The sequence below is a fragment of the Ylistrum balloti genome, unplaced genomic scaffold, assembly GCF_031769215.1.
Source record: "Ylistrum balloti isolate Yb309-2 unplaced genomic scaffold, AGI_CSIRO_Ybal_v1 Utg370418, whole genome shotgun sequence".
NCBI classification, from domain to species: domain Eukaryota; kingdom Metazoa; phylum Mollusca; class Bivalvia; order Pectinida; family Pectinidae; genus Ylistrum; species Ylistrum balloti.
The window spans coordinates 278,763-292,946 of NW_026782283.1; the positions used below are offsets into that span (position 1 = coordinate 278,763).

The window sequence follows — 14,184 nt, forward strand, 5'->3', positions numbered from 1 at the left end:
TCTATGTTCATATCAATATCAATACAGATTACAATGTAAATAATTTCTCTTTACAATGGCTTCACAAAAGTTAATAATCATTTCAAATTGTATAAACAGATTCAGCATAGACAACGTTTTGGGGTAAGCTATTCCATAAATCAACAACTCGATAGCTGAAGAAATGCTTCCTTCCATCAAGATGACATCGCTCCTTAAATAATTTTTTTGATCGTGACCTCTGGTCCTATTCATATTGTCCATTTGGAAAAAAGTTTCTTGTTACCCTACTATCATATCTATCAGTAAGTAATTTGAAAAAGTTTATCATATCTCCTCTTCTCTTGCGATGTTGTAGTCAGCAGGTTTAACATTTGCAACTGTTAGACCACTTGTGAAGATTGTCCAAATCATTCTGAAGTGTTCCAATGTCCTTGCTGCTGCTTATCGGTCTATATAATTTAATACCATCGGCAAAAAGTGGAAGGTCGTTGGTGTAAACAACAAATAATATTGGGCCCAATACACTTCCCTGGGGAATACCACTCACTACCAGGTATGTTTCATATGACTTGCCGTTGAATATTACTCGCTGACATCTGTTTATAAGAAAGTCTATTATCCTGAATACTTAGACCATATCCTGGTCATATTTTAGTAAATGTTGGTGTGTTACTGTATCAAATGCCTTCATGAAATCCATGTATATGACATCTAACTTTCCACCTTTGTCTATAATTTCTGTCCGTTCTCCAAGTACTGTTAGCAATTGCAGTTTGGTTGACCTCCCAGAGATAAACCCAAACTGTTTGCCTGTTTCCAAGCTTGAAGTAGTTTGTTGAATATATCTGCCAAACTTATTATTATTGTCTTTATTTCCACCTAATATGAAGAGCATACAAATATAATATGAAAAACATGCAATTAAAGTGAAAAATAATGTAAATTGCACAAATCATGATTATGCATAGAATACGTTAATTCTACTTTACGTTTGATTGAACATGATACATGTTCTCCGTGAATGTTATGAAAATTACACACTAAGCATGCATGTCAAAATAGTACATGTTTTAAGTTTATATACATAAAGCCTTTTAATGTGCAACGCTATACATAGCCATATACTTCCAGCATCCTTTTTATAGAACGTGCTGACTTCAGTCTATATTGTTCTAAATGGTGTTTCTCTAGTTATCTATCTGGTCCCTGTGCATTCTATCAGATCCCTGATCATTCTATCTGGTCCCTGTGCATTCTATCTTGTCCCTGTGCATTCTATCAGGTCCCTGTACATTCTATCTGGTCCCTGTGCATTCTATCAGGTTCCTGTGCATTCTATCTGGTCCCTGTGCATTCTATCTGGTCCCTGTGCATTCTATATTGTCCCTGTACATTCTATGTGATCCCTGTGCATTCTATCTTGTCCCTGTGCATTCTATCAGATCCCTGTGCATTCTATCTGGTCCCTGTACATTCTATGTGATCCCTGTGCATTCTATCTTGTCCCTGTGCATTCTATCAGATCCCTGTGCATTCTATCAGGTCCCTGTACATTCTATCTGGTCCCTGTGCATTCTATATTGTCCCTGTACATTCTATGTGATCCCTGTGCATTCTATCTTGTCCCTGTGCATTCTATCAGATCCCTGTGCATTCTATCTTGTCCCTGTGCATTCTATCTTGTCCCTGTGCATTCTATCAGATCCTTGTGCATTCTATCTTGTCCCTGTGCATTTTATCAGATCCTTGTGCATTCTATCAGATCCTTGTGCATTCTATCTGGTCCCTGTACATTCTATGTGATCTTTGTGCATTCTGTCTTGTCCCTGTGCATTTTATCAGATCCTTGTGCATTCTATGTGATATTTGTGCAATCTATCTCCTCCCTGTGCATTCTATGTGATCTTTGTTCTTTCTATTTGGTCCCCGTGCATTCTATCTGGTCCCCGTGAATTCTATCTGGTCCCCGTGTATTCTATTTGGTCCCCGTGTATTCTATTTGGTTCCCGTGCATTCTATGTGGTCCCTGTGAAGTCTCGGGTAATTTTTCTACGACATTCTGATTACAGACAATTTCCTTGAAAGGGAGGCTTGGAGTTCTGTTTTCAAATACAGGTAACGTTCCCGGAGGTTCCTCTGTAAAACCACCACGAAAGAATTTGGCTATGACTTCGACTTTGTCCCTGTCTTGTACTGCCATCTGCTGCTCATCTCCATGTAGTCACTTTAAGTCTGAAATAGTTGGGGCTTTTTATTTTCCCTTTGGAGTTTACATACTTCCAAAAACGTTTGGGGTGTTGCTTTACATCCTCTGCCATACTGCGGGTTGTCAATATATGGTTCCCGGACGGTGCCGGACAGTACCGGGCGGTGCCGCGCTGTAATTATTATAACCGAAAGTTTGGAGATTACTTTCTGTTTCAGACAGAAACAATAAAGATGACTGTTTGTAAATATTTTATGCAAGGAAATTGTCGGTATGGCAACAAGTGTTACTATGAACATCCAAGTGGGGACAGCCAAGGTAGTGTATACTGTATCTGTTTTGTAATTCTTTGCGTTGACAGCCTTTCTTAACAGATCGGTCATGTGCAATCACAATCACACGCGCCCATAAGAAGACCTATATATACCACTGAGGTATAATAAGTGATATTTCGCACGACAAAAGCTTCTCAACGTGTTTATTATTTGAGTGCTCATCTAAATCGGTGCTTTTAAAAACTCGCGGAAAAATGAACTCAAATATCCTAGTCCCAAAAATCATATTTAGGACCTACACAATGTTTTATTGTATGAAATAATGTATCACTGTCTTCACCCATGAATTTTGTAGAAATTTAAATGGAAACCACTAAATACTCCCAATATCCTCAATGTATTAGTTTTGGACCCCATAAGAATGATTTCCCGCGAGCTATGCTGTCGACAAATTACCACCAAATAAATACATAAAGGAATTCATATGGGGTCATGCCATAAGATGAAACTGACCAGTATTTTTTAAAAGATATCCACAGATTCGACCTCAAATTTACTCTCCTGAAATGACCGGCAGCTGTATAGGAAATGTGACTGCACTATATATAGTGCTTACAGTGATCCAGAAGTACTGTATATATTCCATAAAATCATCCTTTTAACAGGAATGACTTTTTAATCAAAATCAAAATAAGTTCATATACATATTCATATACTAAAGGATTAGAATTAAGTTTCAATTGTTTGATCCTGTTTACAACACAACCTATTTGGTAAAGTTAATTTTTCATCTCGCTGTCTACAACCAGTTGTTAAATTAAATCAGAAATGAGTCAACACAAGTGATAATATAAAAATCATCATTTTATGGTAATCTGACCCAAAGGATCAAGATTACCTTTAGTCATTATGCTTCATCTGTCATGTGCAATGCATCTTGCGTAAATGTTTTCTTTAAAAGCCTACTCCTCTTTCATTCCTCAATGGATATCAACCAAATTTGGTCTGGTGCATCAATGTGTGAGGGAAATCATTTCACAAATTCAGAATTTTTATTTGACCCCTAGGGGTTGAGGAACAGGGCCCAAAGCAAGAGGTGCTAAAATTAGTTTTAAAGTCCTACTCCTTCTTTTGACCAGGTGCATTTCAACAAGCTTTGGCCCGATTTATCAGTTAGGGTAGGCAATTGTTTCTTAAATTCAGAAATGTGACTCAACCCCAAGGGACTTAGGGACGGGACCCCAAATGGGGAAATTAGTCAATACTTTACTTCAAAATGGTGTTCTTCCTTAATACCTGAATGAATTTTGTCCAGCCATTCATCGATTGTCAGATGACTGCTAAGGGCCATGTCCCTCTTGTTCAACATAAGTCATGCATGTTTGAACTATTGTTGCCAAAAAGTTGCAAGAAGGCGTGGCCTAGTTATTAGTCATGGTTGATTGTTGTTCACACAACAGACTCCAATAGAACATTGACATCCGAGGGTGGATTGATAGGTCATTTCATCATATCTGGGAGGATGTTTGACATGTAAAATTCTGTATTAAGAAAAAATACATAAATTTGCCCATGAAATATATAATCATAATATAATGGTGAATGGTTTAAATCACAAATTCTTTCTGGAAGCATGACCTATTACAGCAACCAACATTATCTAGGCGCAAGGTCATGTAGGTCAATAGTTCATGTGATACGGCTTGACGAAATGGCCATGTCAAAATATATAATGGGCCGGAACGGATGACATGACAATGACTCTAATTATTGTGCTGAAATATGATTCCACTATTTACAATTTCTGTTTATGAAGTTATTATTGTGGTTATGCAAATTTGTCATTTTATTTTTTCCCAAAAAAGTGATGAGACACAAAAATTTGATCACATCAGATCAAGTATACATCCCTATGGTGATTACAAATGATCTTTATTTCAGGATTTGCATATACAGCTCAGCGCCAGTTGTTTGGAGGTGGGAGAGGAGGAGGAGGGGGAGGGGGAGGAGGAGGTGGAGGAGGAGGAGGAGGAGGAGGAGGAGGGGTTGGTGGAGGAAACAAGTACAAATGGGACAGACGTCAACAAAATCAACAGCAGACAGCTGCACAAACATCCCCAACAGAGGTCATGTAAGTGTCAGATACATTTCTCAGGAACAGGTAAGTGCCAGGTTTAGTTCTCCCAACAGAGGTCAGGTAAGTGCCAGGTTTAGTTCCCCCAACAGAGGTCAGGTGAGTGCTAGGTTTAGTTTTCACCATCAGAGGTCAGGTGAGTGCCAGCTTTAGTTCTCACCTCTCACCAACAGAGGTCAGGTGAGTGCTAGGTTTAGTTTTCACCAACAGAGGTCAGGTGAGTGCCAGCTTTAGTTCTCACCAACAGAGGTCAGGTGAGTGCCAAGTTTAGTTTTCACCAACAGAGGTCAGGTAAGTTTCAGGTTATTTTTAGGTCATCTGACCCAATAGGTCAAGACAACCTATTGCTATCATGTATCATCTGTCATCTTGTGCTATGTGCCATTTGCTGTCCAAAACTTTTCCTTCAAAACACTATTTCTGCTTAACGCCTAAGCAGATTTCAACCAAATTTGGTTTGAAACATCATTGATATTAAACATGCATGAAGTGATCCTGAGATTGTCCTGACCAAATCTTATTTTACACTTTAACTCATTACACATAACTCATCTAGAATAAATAGTCTGAAGAACATGTCATGTTTCATTTACACCAATGAGAAAGACATTTTGGAGTTTGATTCTTTTAGGAAAAGAAAGAATTGTTTTGTTATTTCTCAGTCTGATCAAACTACAACATGGTAACCACAGTAGTTATTTTGTAACATGATTGCACAAATGTTTTTCATGCACAGAACTTTATGAGTTTCTAATACTTTCAAGGAATGTACAAAATTTGAATTTATCAGATTTGTCAGCCCACATCAGCAAATTCTGTGGTTTGTTCATCCATCTGTCAGTTGTCAAATGACCATTTAAGGCTATGGCCCTCTTGTCTTTTTCTGTAAGGTTTTAATTGTGACTGATAATTGACATATTTTTGTACTTGTAAATTACAGAAACACACTGGTGGTGGAGATAAAAACATGGGAACAGAGCAAGATGTGGCCTTTTTCATGTATCGCGTTTGAGAAGGAAGGACCATGTGTTCCAGGTAAGCGTTAAAGGTTTTATATATAGTGAGGATTATGGGATACAATCCATTGAGTTTCAAAGCAAAATAATTAAATAAAGTCCCAAAAGATTTTTGATCAAAGGAAAATGAGCTTGAATCATACCACCACAATAAATGATATATCGGTAGGATTATATTTGGACTTGTGGCAAATTCCATCAATGTTATTCTAGAGAAAATGCTCTTCATCATAGACTCAAAATTCGTAATTTCTTTTTACAGAATTCACAGACATGTCAACTGAGGAGCTACGATTTGCAGCCTATGAGGCTCAGAAAACGGGAGGGCTACAAAGCTATGTATGTATTGGTGACAATTCTTTGTAAATGATAGCATTTTAGTTCCGTTCAGTATTGGATTATAAGCTTGTGCTTTGTTTCCAGGTAAAGATTTAACATTGATGTAGTGAAATGTGTAATGAAGCAACTTTTATATAATGAAATGTGTGATGAAGTATTGTCCTATTTCAGATGAACCATGTCCAGAATCTAGTCCAAGAATATTCCTCCAAACGACAAGTCCTCAAAAATGCTACAATGTCAGTTAAACAGAAAATGGTAAGAAAACTTCCAGTATAGTACAGGCATCATATTCCTTAATTTCTTGCTTGATATCATCTTGCAAGCAAAATCATGCTAGTTCGTTTAGTCACAAAGTTCAGTCCTGCTGTGAGGATCAGGACTTGTAATAACATTCTTGCCCTATAACCATCTGTGTGCTTGGCATGATGAGATCATAAACGGTTTCAGCAAGAATTAACCAGGAAGTCCAACAAACCCCATGAAGTTTGTGAAGTCTAACAACACCATACTACAAGGTCTACTTGGACCTGTTATAATCATGCAACCACACGAGATTCTGTCCAAACACATGTAGGTAATAACATGAAAATGGATGAAATTCCCAACTTTTAAGTGTTGGATTTGGTCCCTCAGATTAAGCGCCAGGCATTTTCTATTTGACAGGTGATATTGATATAGAAATATTTATTGTCACATTCTAATTGATAACTGGTGTCACTGATAGAGGGATGTTGATTGCTACATTTTCAAATTGACAGGTGTCATTGATAGAGAAATGTTAATTGTGACAATTTCTAATTGACAGGTGTCATTGATAGAGGAATGTTAATTGTGACAATTTCTGATTGACAGGTGTCATTGAGAGAGGGATGTTGATTGTGACAATTTCTCCTAAACAGGTGTCATTGATAAAGGAATGTTAATTGTGACAATTTCTAATTGACAGGTGTCATTGATAGAGGGATGTTGATTGCAACATTTTCAAATTGACAGGTGTCATTGATAGAGGAATGTTAATTGTGACAATTTCTGATTGACAGGTGTCATTGAGAGAGGAATGTTAATTGTGACATTTTCTAATTGACAGGTTTCATTGATAAAGAAATGGTAATTGTGACAATTTCTAATTGACAGGTGTCATTGATAGAGGAATGTTAATTGTGACATTTTCTCCTTAACAGGTGTCATTGATAGAGAAATGTTAATTCTGACAATTTCTAATTGACAGGTGTCATTGATAGAGAAATGTTAATTGTGACAATTTCTGACTGACAGGTGTCATTGACAAAGGAATCTTAATTGCAACATTTTCAAATTGACAGGTGTCATTGACAGAGGAATGTTAATTGTGACATTTTCTAATTGACAGGTTTCATTGATAGAGGAATGTTAATTGTGACAATTTCTAATTGACAGGTGTCATTGAAAGAGAAATGTTAATAGCGAAATTTTCTAATTGACAGGTGTCATTGATAGAGGAATACAGAAACAAGAAAGCAAGGTAAGTGGTCTGCATTTAGTACATGTATTTAGCATTCTCAATATATATAGGAAAACAAAATGGCCAACAGATCACTATTTTTTATTTCAACATTTAAAATTTGTAATTGCTATTTCTAAGTACTAGATGGATCTTTCACAAATTTCACACATAGGTTCCCCTTGCTCCCTTTTTGTGCCAGTTTAAATTTGGGACTGATCAGAAAACGAACTGGCCAAGAGATGTCCATCTTGGTTTTGCCTGGTAAAGTTTGTTATCACTATTTCTTCGAAAGTACTCGATAGATCTCTCTCAAATTTCTTGTATAGATTCCTTTTGAACACTAGTTGTGTCGGTTTGATTTTGGGACTGATTAGAAAAACAAAATGGCTGACAAGTTACCATCTTGGATTTGGCAATTGAAGAAAAGTTTATTATCGCTATTGCCGCAAAATAATGTCCAAATCTCGTATCAGTGAGAGCAAAAACTGGGCAGAGAAAAAAAAGGGAAAAGATCCAACTTTTAAAGAACAAGTAAAGATTAAACAATGGTGGATGTCAAGATCTCACTGCCATGTCTTGTGTTTTTTTTTCGACAAATTTTAACATTTTTATTCTCTATGTAAAAATATTTAATGAAATAATGGTTAAAAAGCTAGCTATTTTGTGCCATATGCTTTCTGTTCCAAACTTGGTGTTATAGCGATTCAATTTTGATGGTCTTCAGTCAAGTTTAAAGGTCAAAGGTCATCCTTGACCTCTCTTTGAAATCTTGTATACAAGGTATTTCAATAAGTCCATAACTAGCTTAGTTCATATATTCACTACATAGAATCATACTTTCAAATTCTATCCTGCAACTGGCACTGCCATTGTGGAAATAATCTTTCTACATATTTCTGTTGTGTTCGACAGTGATGGGAAACAGCTGTATTTTAGCATGTGTGTAAATATGACAGAATTACTTTCTGAATTTACTCAAAAAATACTTATAACAATAAAAATATCTGTTGAGAGAAGCAATTTATGTGTTGTCATTTACAAATTTATTGATGAAAATTCCTGAAATTGCTGTCATATCTGTTGAAGTTTGGAACTACATTTCTGCATGGAGCAATTATTTTAAATGACAGGTTAACAAAGATTGAACAACAAAAGTTGAAGTTTCAATAGTCTGATTTTCAATCAGTATTGCAGGATAAATAGAATACATTGATAGTGTCTTAAAATATAAACTCCATTTTGGTTTGGGACAGAAAGACAAAAGTGGCTGGATGCTTTTGTCTTTCTTCACCCTTGCCAAAATACAGCTTGTTTTAAGACACTGAACATGTATTCTCTATGTGGTCCCCTACTGTTTTTATATTATAACAATGTTCAGCTTTACAATATAAGATTTTATATTTTCGCTACTTTTGCCTTTCAGAAGCAGTGACAAGGGAGGTAATTATAAGAAAACTTTCATAACAACAAAAGAAAAATACAATTTGTTTCTTTGAATTTTCACGGAAATAATTTTTAGATTTCAGTAAAATTCTTTCAAGCTCATCAAGTTCTGTTCATTCATTTGTAAACAGTATTTTCTCTGTCTATGCATTTATTTATATTTCAGTGTATTTTTTAAAGATTTCTCTAATGCTTTGACCTATGTAAATGTAGTTATGCCCTTGACATTTTTTATTGCAAACTTGTATATGGAACATACATTCTGTGTATTCACTATGCTTTTCTTTCTTTATTGGAACTTACTCCGCTTACACACATACTTTACACATTATATCTGTGATTTATGTTAGATTCTAATTAAGGCAATATGCTACCTAACACATTTTACCTGTGATTTGTGCTAGAGTTAAGACTATATGCTACCTTACACATTTTACCTGTGATTTGTGCTAGAGTTAAGGCTATATGCTACCTTACACATTTTACCTGTGATTTGTGCTAGAGTTAAGGTTATATGGCATCTTACACATTATACCTGAGATTTGTGTTAGAGTTAAGGTTATATGCTACCTTACACATTTTACCTGTGATTTGCGTTAAGAGTTAAGGTTATATGATACCTTACACATTTTACCTGTGATTTGCGTTAAGAGTTAAGGTTATATGCTACCTTACACATTTTACCTGTGATTTGTGTTTGAGTTAAGGTTATATGCTACCTTACACATTTTACCTGTGATTTGCGTTAAGAGTTAAGGTTATATGCTACCTTACACATTTTACCTGTGATTTGTGTTAAGAGTTGAGGTTATATGCTACCTTACACATTTTACCTGTGATTTGTGTTAAGAGTTGAGGTTATATGCTACCTTACACATTTTACCTGTGATTTGCGTTAAGAGTTAAGGTTATATGCTACCTTACACATTTTACCTGTGATTTGTGTTAAGAGTTGAGGTTATATGATACCTTACACATTTTATCTGTGATTTGTGTTTGAGTTAAGGTTATATGATACCTTACACATTTTACCTGTGATTTGCGTTAAGAGTTAAGGTTATATGCTACCTTACACATTTTACCTGTGATTTGTGTTAAGAGTTGAGGTTATATGCTACCTTACACATTTTACCTGTGATTTGCGTTAAGAGTTAAGGTTATATGCTACCTTACACATTTTACCTGTGATTTGTGTTAAGAGTTGAGGTTATATGCTACCTTACACATTTTACCTGTGATTTGTGTTAAGAGTTGAGGTTATATGCTACCTTACACATTTTACCTGTGATTTGCATTAAGAGTTAAGGTTATATGATACCTTACACATTTTACCTGTGATTTGTGTTTGAGTTAAGGTTATATGCTACCTTACACATTTTACCTGTGATTTGTGTTAAGAGTTGAGGTTATATGCTACCTTACACATTTTACCTGTGATTTGTGTTAAGAGTTGAGGTTATATGCTACCTTACACATTTTACCTGTGATTTGCATTAAGAGTTAAGGTTATATGGCATCTTACACATTTTACCTGTGATTTGTGTTTGAGTTAAGGTTATATGCTACCTTACACATTTTATCTGTGATTTGTGTTAGAGTTAAGGTTATATGCTACCTTACACATTTTACCTGTGATTTGTGTTAAGAGTTGAGGTTATATGCTACCTTACACATTTTACCTGTGATTTGCATTAAGAGTTAAGGTTATATGGCATCTTACACATTTTACCTGTGATTTGTGTTTGAGTTAAGGTTATATGATACCTTACACATTTTACCTGTGATTTGTGTTAAGAGTTGAGGTTATATGATACCTTACACATTTTACCTGTGATTTGTGTTAAGAGTTGAGGTTATATGATACCTTACACATTTTACCTGTGATTTGTGTTTGAGTTAAGGTTATATGATACCTTACACATTTTACCTGTGATTTGTGTTAAGAGTTGAGGTTATATGATACCTTACACATTTTACCTGTGATTTGTGTTAAGAGTTGAGGTTATATGCTACCTTACACATTTTACCTGTGATTTGCATTAAGAGTTAAGGTTATATGGCATCTTACACATTTTACCTGTGATTTGTGTTTGAGTTAAGGTTATATGATACCTTACACATTTTACCTGTGATTTGCGTTAAGAGTTGAGGTTATATGATACCTTACACATTTTACCTGTGATTTGTGTTAAGAGTTGAGGTTATATGATACCTTACACATTTTACCTGTGATTTGTGTTAAGAGTTGAGGTTATATGATACCTTACACATTTTACCTGTGATTTGTGTTTGAGTTAAGGTTATATGATACCTTACACATTTTACCTGTGATTTGTGTTAAGAGTTGAGGTTATATGATACCTTACACATTTTACCTGTGATTTGTGTTAAGAGTTGAGGTTATATGATACCTTACACATTTTACCTGTGATTTGTGTTAGAGTTAAGGTTATATGATACCTTACACATTTTACCTGTGATTTGCGTTAAGAGTTAAGGTTATATGATACCTTACACATTTTACCTGTGATTTGTGTTAAGAGTTGAGGTTATATGCTACCTTACACATTTTACCTGTGATTTGCATTAAGAGTTAAGGTTATATGCTACCTTGCACATTTTACCTGTGATTTGCATTAAGAGTTAAGGTTATATGCTACCTTACACATTGTGTAAGTTGGTCGATTATGTACCATCTTGTACACTACGTATGTCAGTGTTTGTATGCTTTACAATGGTAATTTGTCTGATGAAGGGGACTGTATAGTCATCAAAACATCATACTCTAATCTTTTATTGGTTGTGTTACAAGAACTTCCATCGTATTGACATTACCTACCTAAAGAAAATGTTCCAAAAAAAATGTTTATATGTAGTTGAATTGATAGAAATCTAAGGTTAATTTAGAAATATATGTATTTAACAATACCTGTATTTGTGTTTTGCTGCAGGATCATCGACCATGTCTCTATTTAGTAATTCAGCTGGAAGTTCTGGAGCCAGTGGTACAAATGGACTGTTCAGTGGTGTTTCTGGCAGTTCCTCTGCCACTGGTGGGAATACATCATTATTTGGTGGGAACACAGGAGCATTCAGTGCTCCAAGTGCAGGAGCTTTTGACTCTGGTAGTCAGACCTCTGGTCAGTTTGGAACCAATGTACCAAGTAATTTATTTATAGGTCAAGCTCAGAACACAAACCCTTTTGGGGCTTCCCAAACAAGTTCTGGGAATCCCTTTGGGGCCTCCCAGCCAAGTTCTGGGAATCCTTTTGGGGCCTCCCAACCAAGTTCTGGAAATTCCTTTGGAGGGAATACTAGTGGAACCACAATTGGTGCAAGTAGCCAAGGAACATTCAATAACACCTTCGGGAAGACTTCCCAAGCAGCTAATTCATTTAATGTTTCCTCTCAGAGTGGATCTAATGTTGGGAACGCTGGTGCCTTTGGTGCCTCTAACAACACATTTGGAACAACAACAGGGGGAAATGTAGTGACAACACCAAGTGACAAATCCCAAGCTACAGTGTATACACCAATGGAAAACCTTACCAAAGAGGAGTTGGCTGCTTACAACGCAACAACATTCACCCTCGGCAAAATCCCAACTAAACCCCCTCCAATAGAATTATGTTTTGATTAATGTTGCCCGATGTCATGGACCCCCTTCTTCCTTTTGATTTCATAGGTACTCTCATTTCAATTCATACATGTATATGTTCATGAACTGTTGTAATTAATAAAATTTATTCATGAAATCAAGTGTCCACAAATTTTTTTTTTTTTTTTTTTTGAAAAACCATGGAAATTGTACTCCACGCATGTAACTATACTATTTTTACAGTATGGATCATTAATATTTGAGTTAATACCATTGAAATTTATACCAAAAAAACTGACTAGCTTCACTTATATTATATTTTTGCTAGTGAAGTACAGGTATGTATCAATTTGATGAAAACTTAATGTATCCTCACTAGTGACAATATAACTTTTCTATTGATGATTTAACTTTTGTAGTTTTGACTAATCAGAGCAATGCTTTCTCGTCACTGCTTTGAAATTTTGTCAATTTTCTTGTTCAGATGCAAATGAAATGAAGATTGAATCGTTAGTTTTCCTTCAGTGCATTACTTATTCTCTCAAATTTGGTATTTGAAAACAGTTTTGTAAGCAGTTCTTGCCACATAACACCATACGATAGTAAAATACAATGAATATGTAAGAAAGCCTTTTCAAAATGGCATCATCTTGTTGTCAAATATAAAATTCCAACATCAAGTTTTTTGAACACTCAATTTACTTTACACGTGTTTTGGCTTTTTTTCTCATTTAATTTGTTCTGCCATAAAAAATCAAATAAGAGAATCTAATGAGTTCTCATTTATATATATATTTCACTCATATGACAAAATATCAAATTTGTCATAATTGTGAAATATAAATATGCTATGGGCAATCCAAATTGCCTACCATCACCTACAAATATTAAAAGTGATGTTCTTATACAAATTGACTTAGATAGTAAAAACTGAAAGGATTATAAATTATACTGTCATAACATAACATCGGAACAACAACATAATGATATAGAATTTTTTGTTAAAGGGACTAAATGGTTAGATTTTGTTATTTTTGTCTTTGATTTCGGGCGAGCATTGTAATACTTAAAATTAGACTCTTCACATGATTATAACACTCTAAGAGAGAAATTGATAAAGTTTATCAGCTTCAAACTAATGCGTCGACACTCGGTGTTGTGTCTACCATCCATCGCTGTTTTGATCAGAGATAGTCAAGTTTATCATGTGAACTTTCAGAATCTCTTTTAACTTGCCATTTTGATATGATTTCTTACTATGTATAATTATGTTATAAGCAAAAACTTAATTTGCTAGCCATGTTTCAATTCTTGCTTTGTAAAATGATCAGTTGTTTCTTGCTTTATGCATGACAGAGCAAAATAAATGAATTTGAATTAATCTTAAATTGCCTGTGCAAAGACATTGTTAACACTCTGAATGATAATGATATGATTTAGTGTTGAGTCACTCCTTTTTCATTTTAATTTTTAGACATTGTTAATAAAATGGTTATGCAAATTTTAAAATATTGTAATTAACAGAAAGTACACAATTTTCAACAGATATTTAAATGTTATAATGCTTTTTATCAGTTCTGAAATCAATATCTAACCATTTTGTCCCTTCAATTTTTTCGTTTTAAGTCAAAGACAATAAGAATTTTTCAATAAAAAATACTTGTTTTATTTCATATTTACTGTACATATTGATATTTCAATTATA

General features: G+C 34.8%; 1 protein-coding gene across 1 annotated transcript; it reads left to right on the plus strand.

The window, feature by feature from the left end:
* The first annotated feature begins 2,421 nt into the window (after positions 1 to 2,421).
* LOC132554618 (nucleoporin NUP42-like) lies at positions 2,422 to 12,597 on the plus strand. Its single transcript, XM_060218940.1, has 8 exons — positions 2,422 to 2,506; positions 4,405 to 4,594; positions 5,538 to 5,632; positions 5,876 to 5,952; positions 6,124 to 6,210; positions 7,419 to 7,456; positions 8,862 to 8,878; positions 11,833 to 12,597. Exons 1-8 carry the CDS (start codon positions 2,422 to 2,424, stop codon positions 12,519 to 12,521), a joined length of 1,278 nt encoding a protein of 425 aa, XP_060074923.1. The 3' UTR covers positions 12,522 to 12,597.
* Positions 12,598 to 14,184: the final 1,587 nt, after the last annotated feature.

Bases quoted from the DNA above. Each gene is read 5' to 3' on its own strand.
- LOC132554618 (XM_060218940.1), top strand. From the start codon at position 2,422: ATGACTGTTTGTAAATATTTTATGCAAGGAAATTGTCGGTATGGCAAC. The intron at 5,633-5,875 runs GTAAGCGTTAAA...TTCTTTTTACAG, and splicing joins GGAAGGACCATGTGTTCCAG to AATTCACAGACATGTCAACT. The intron at 5,953-6,123 runs GTATGTATTGGT...GTCCTATTTCAG, and splicing joins CGGGAGGGCTACAAAGCTAT to ATGAACCATGTCCAGAATCT.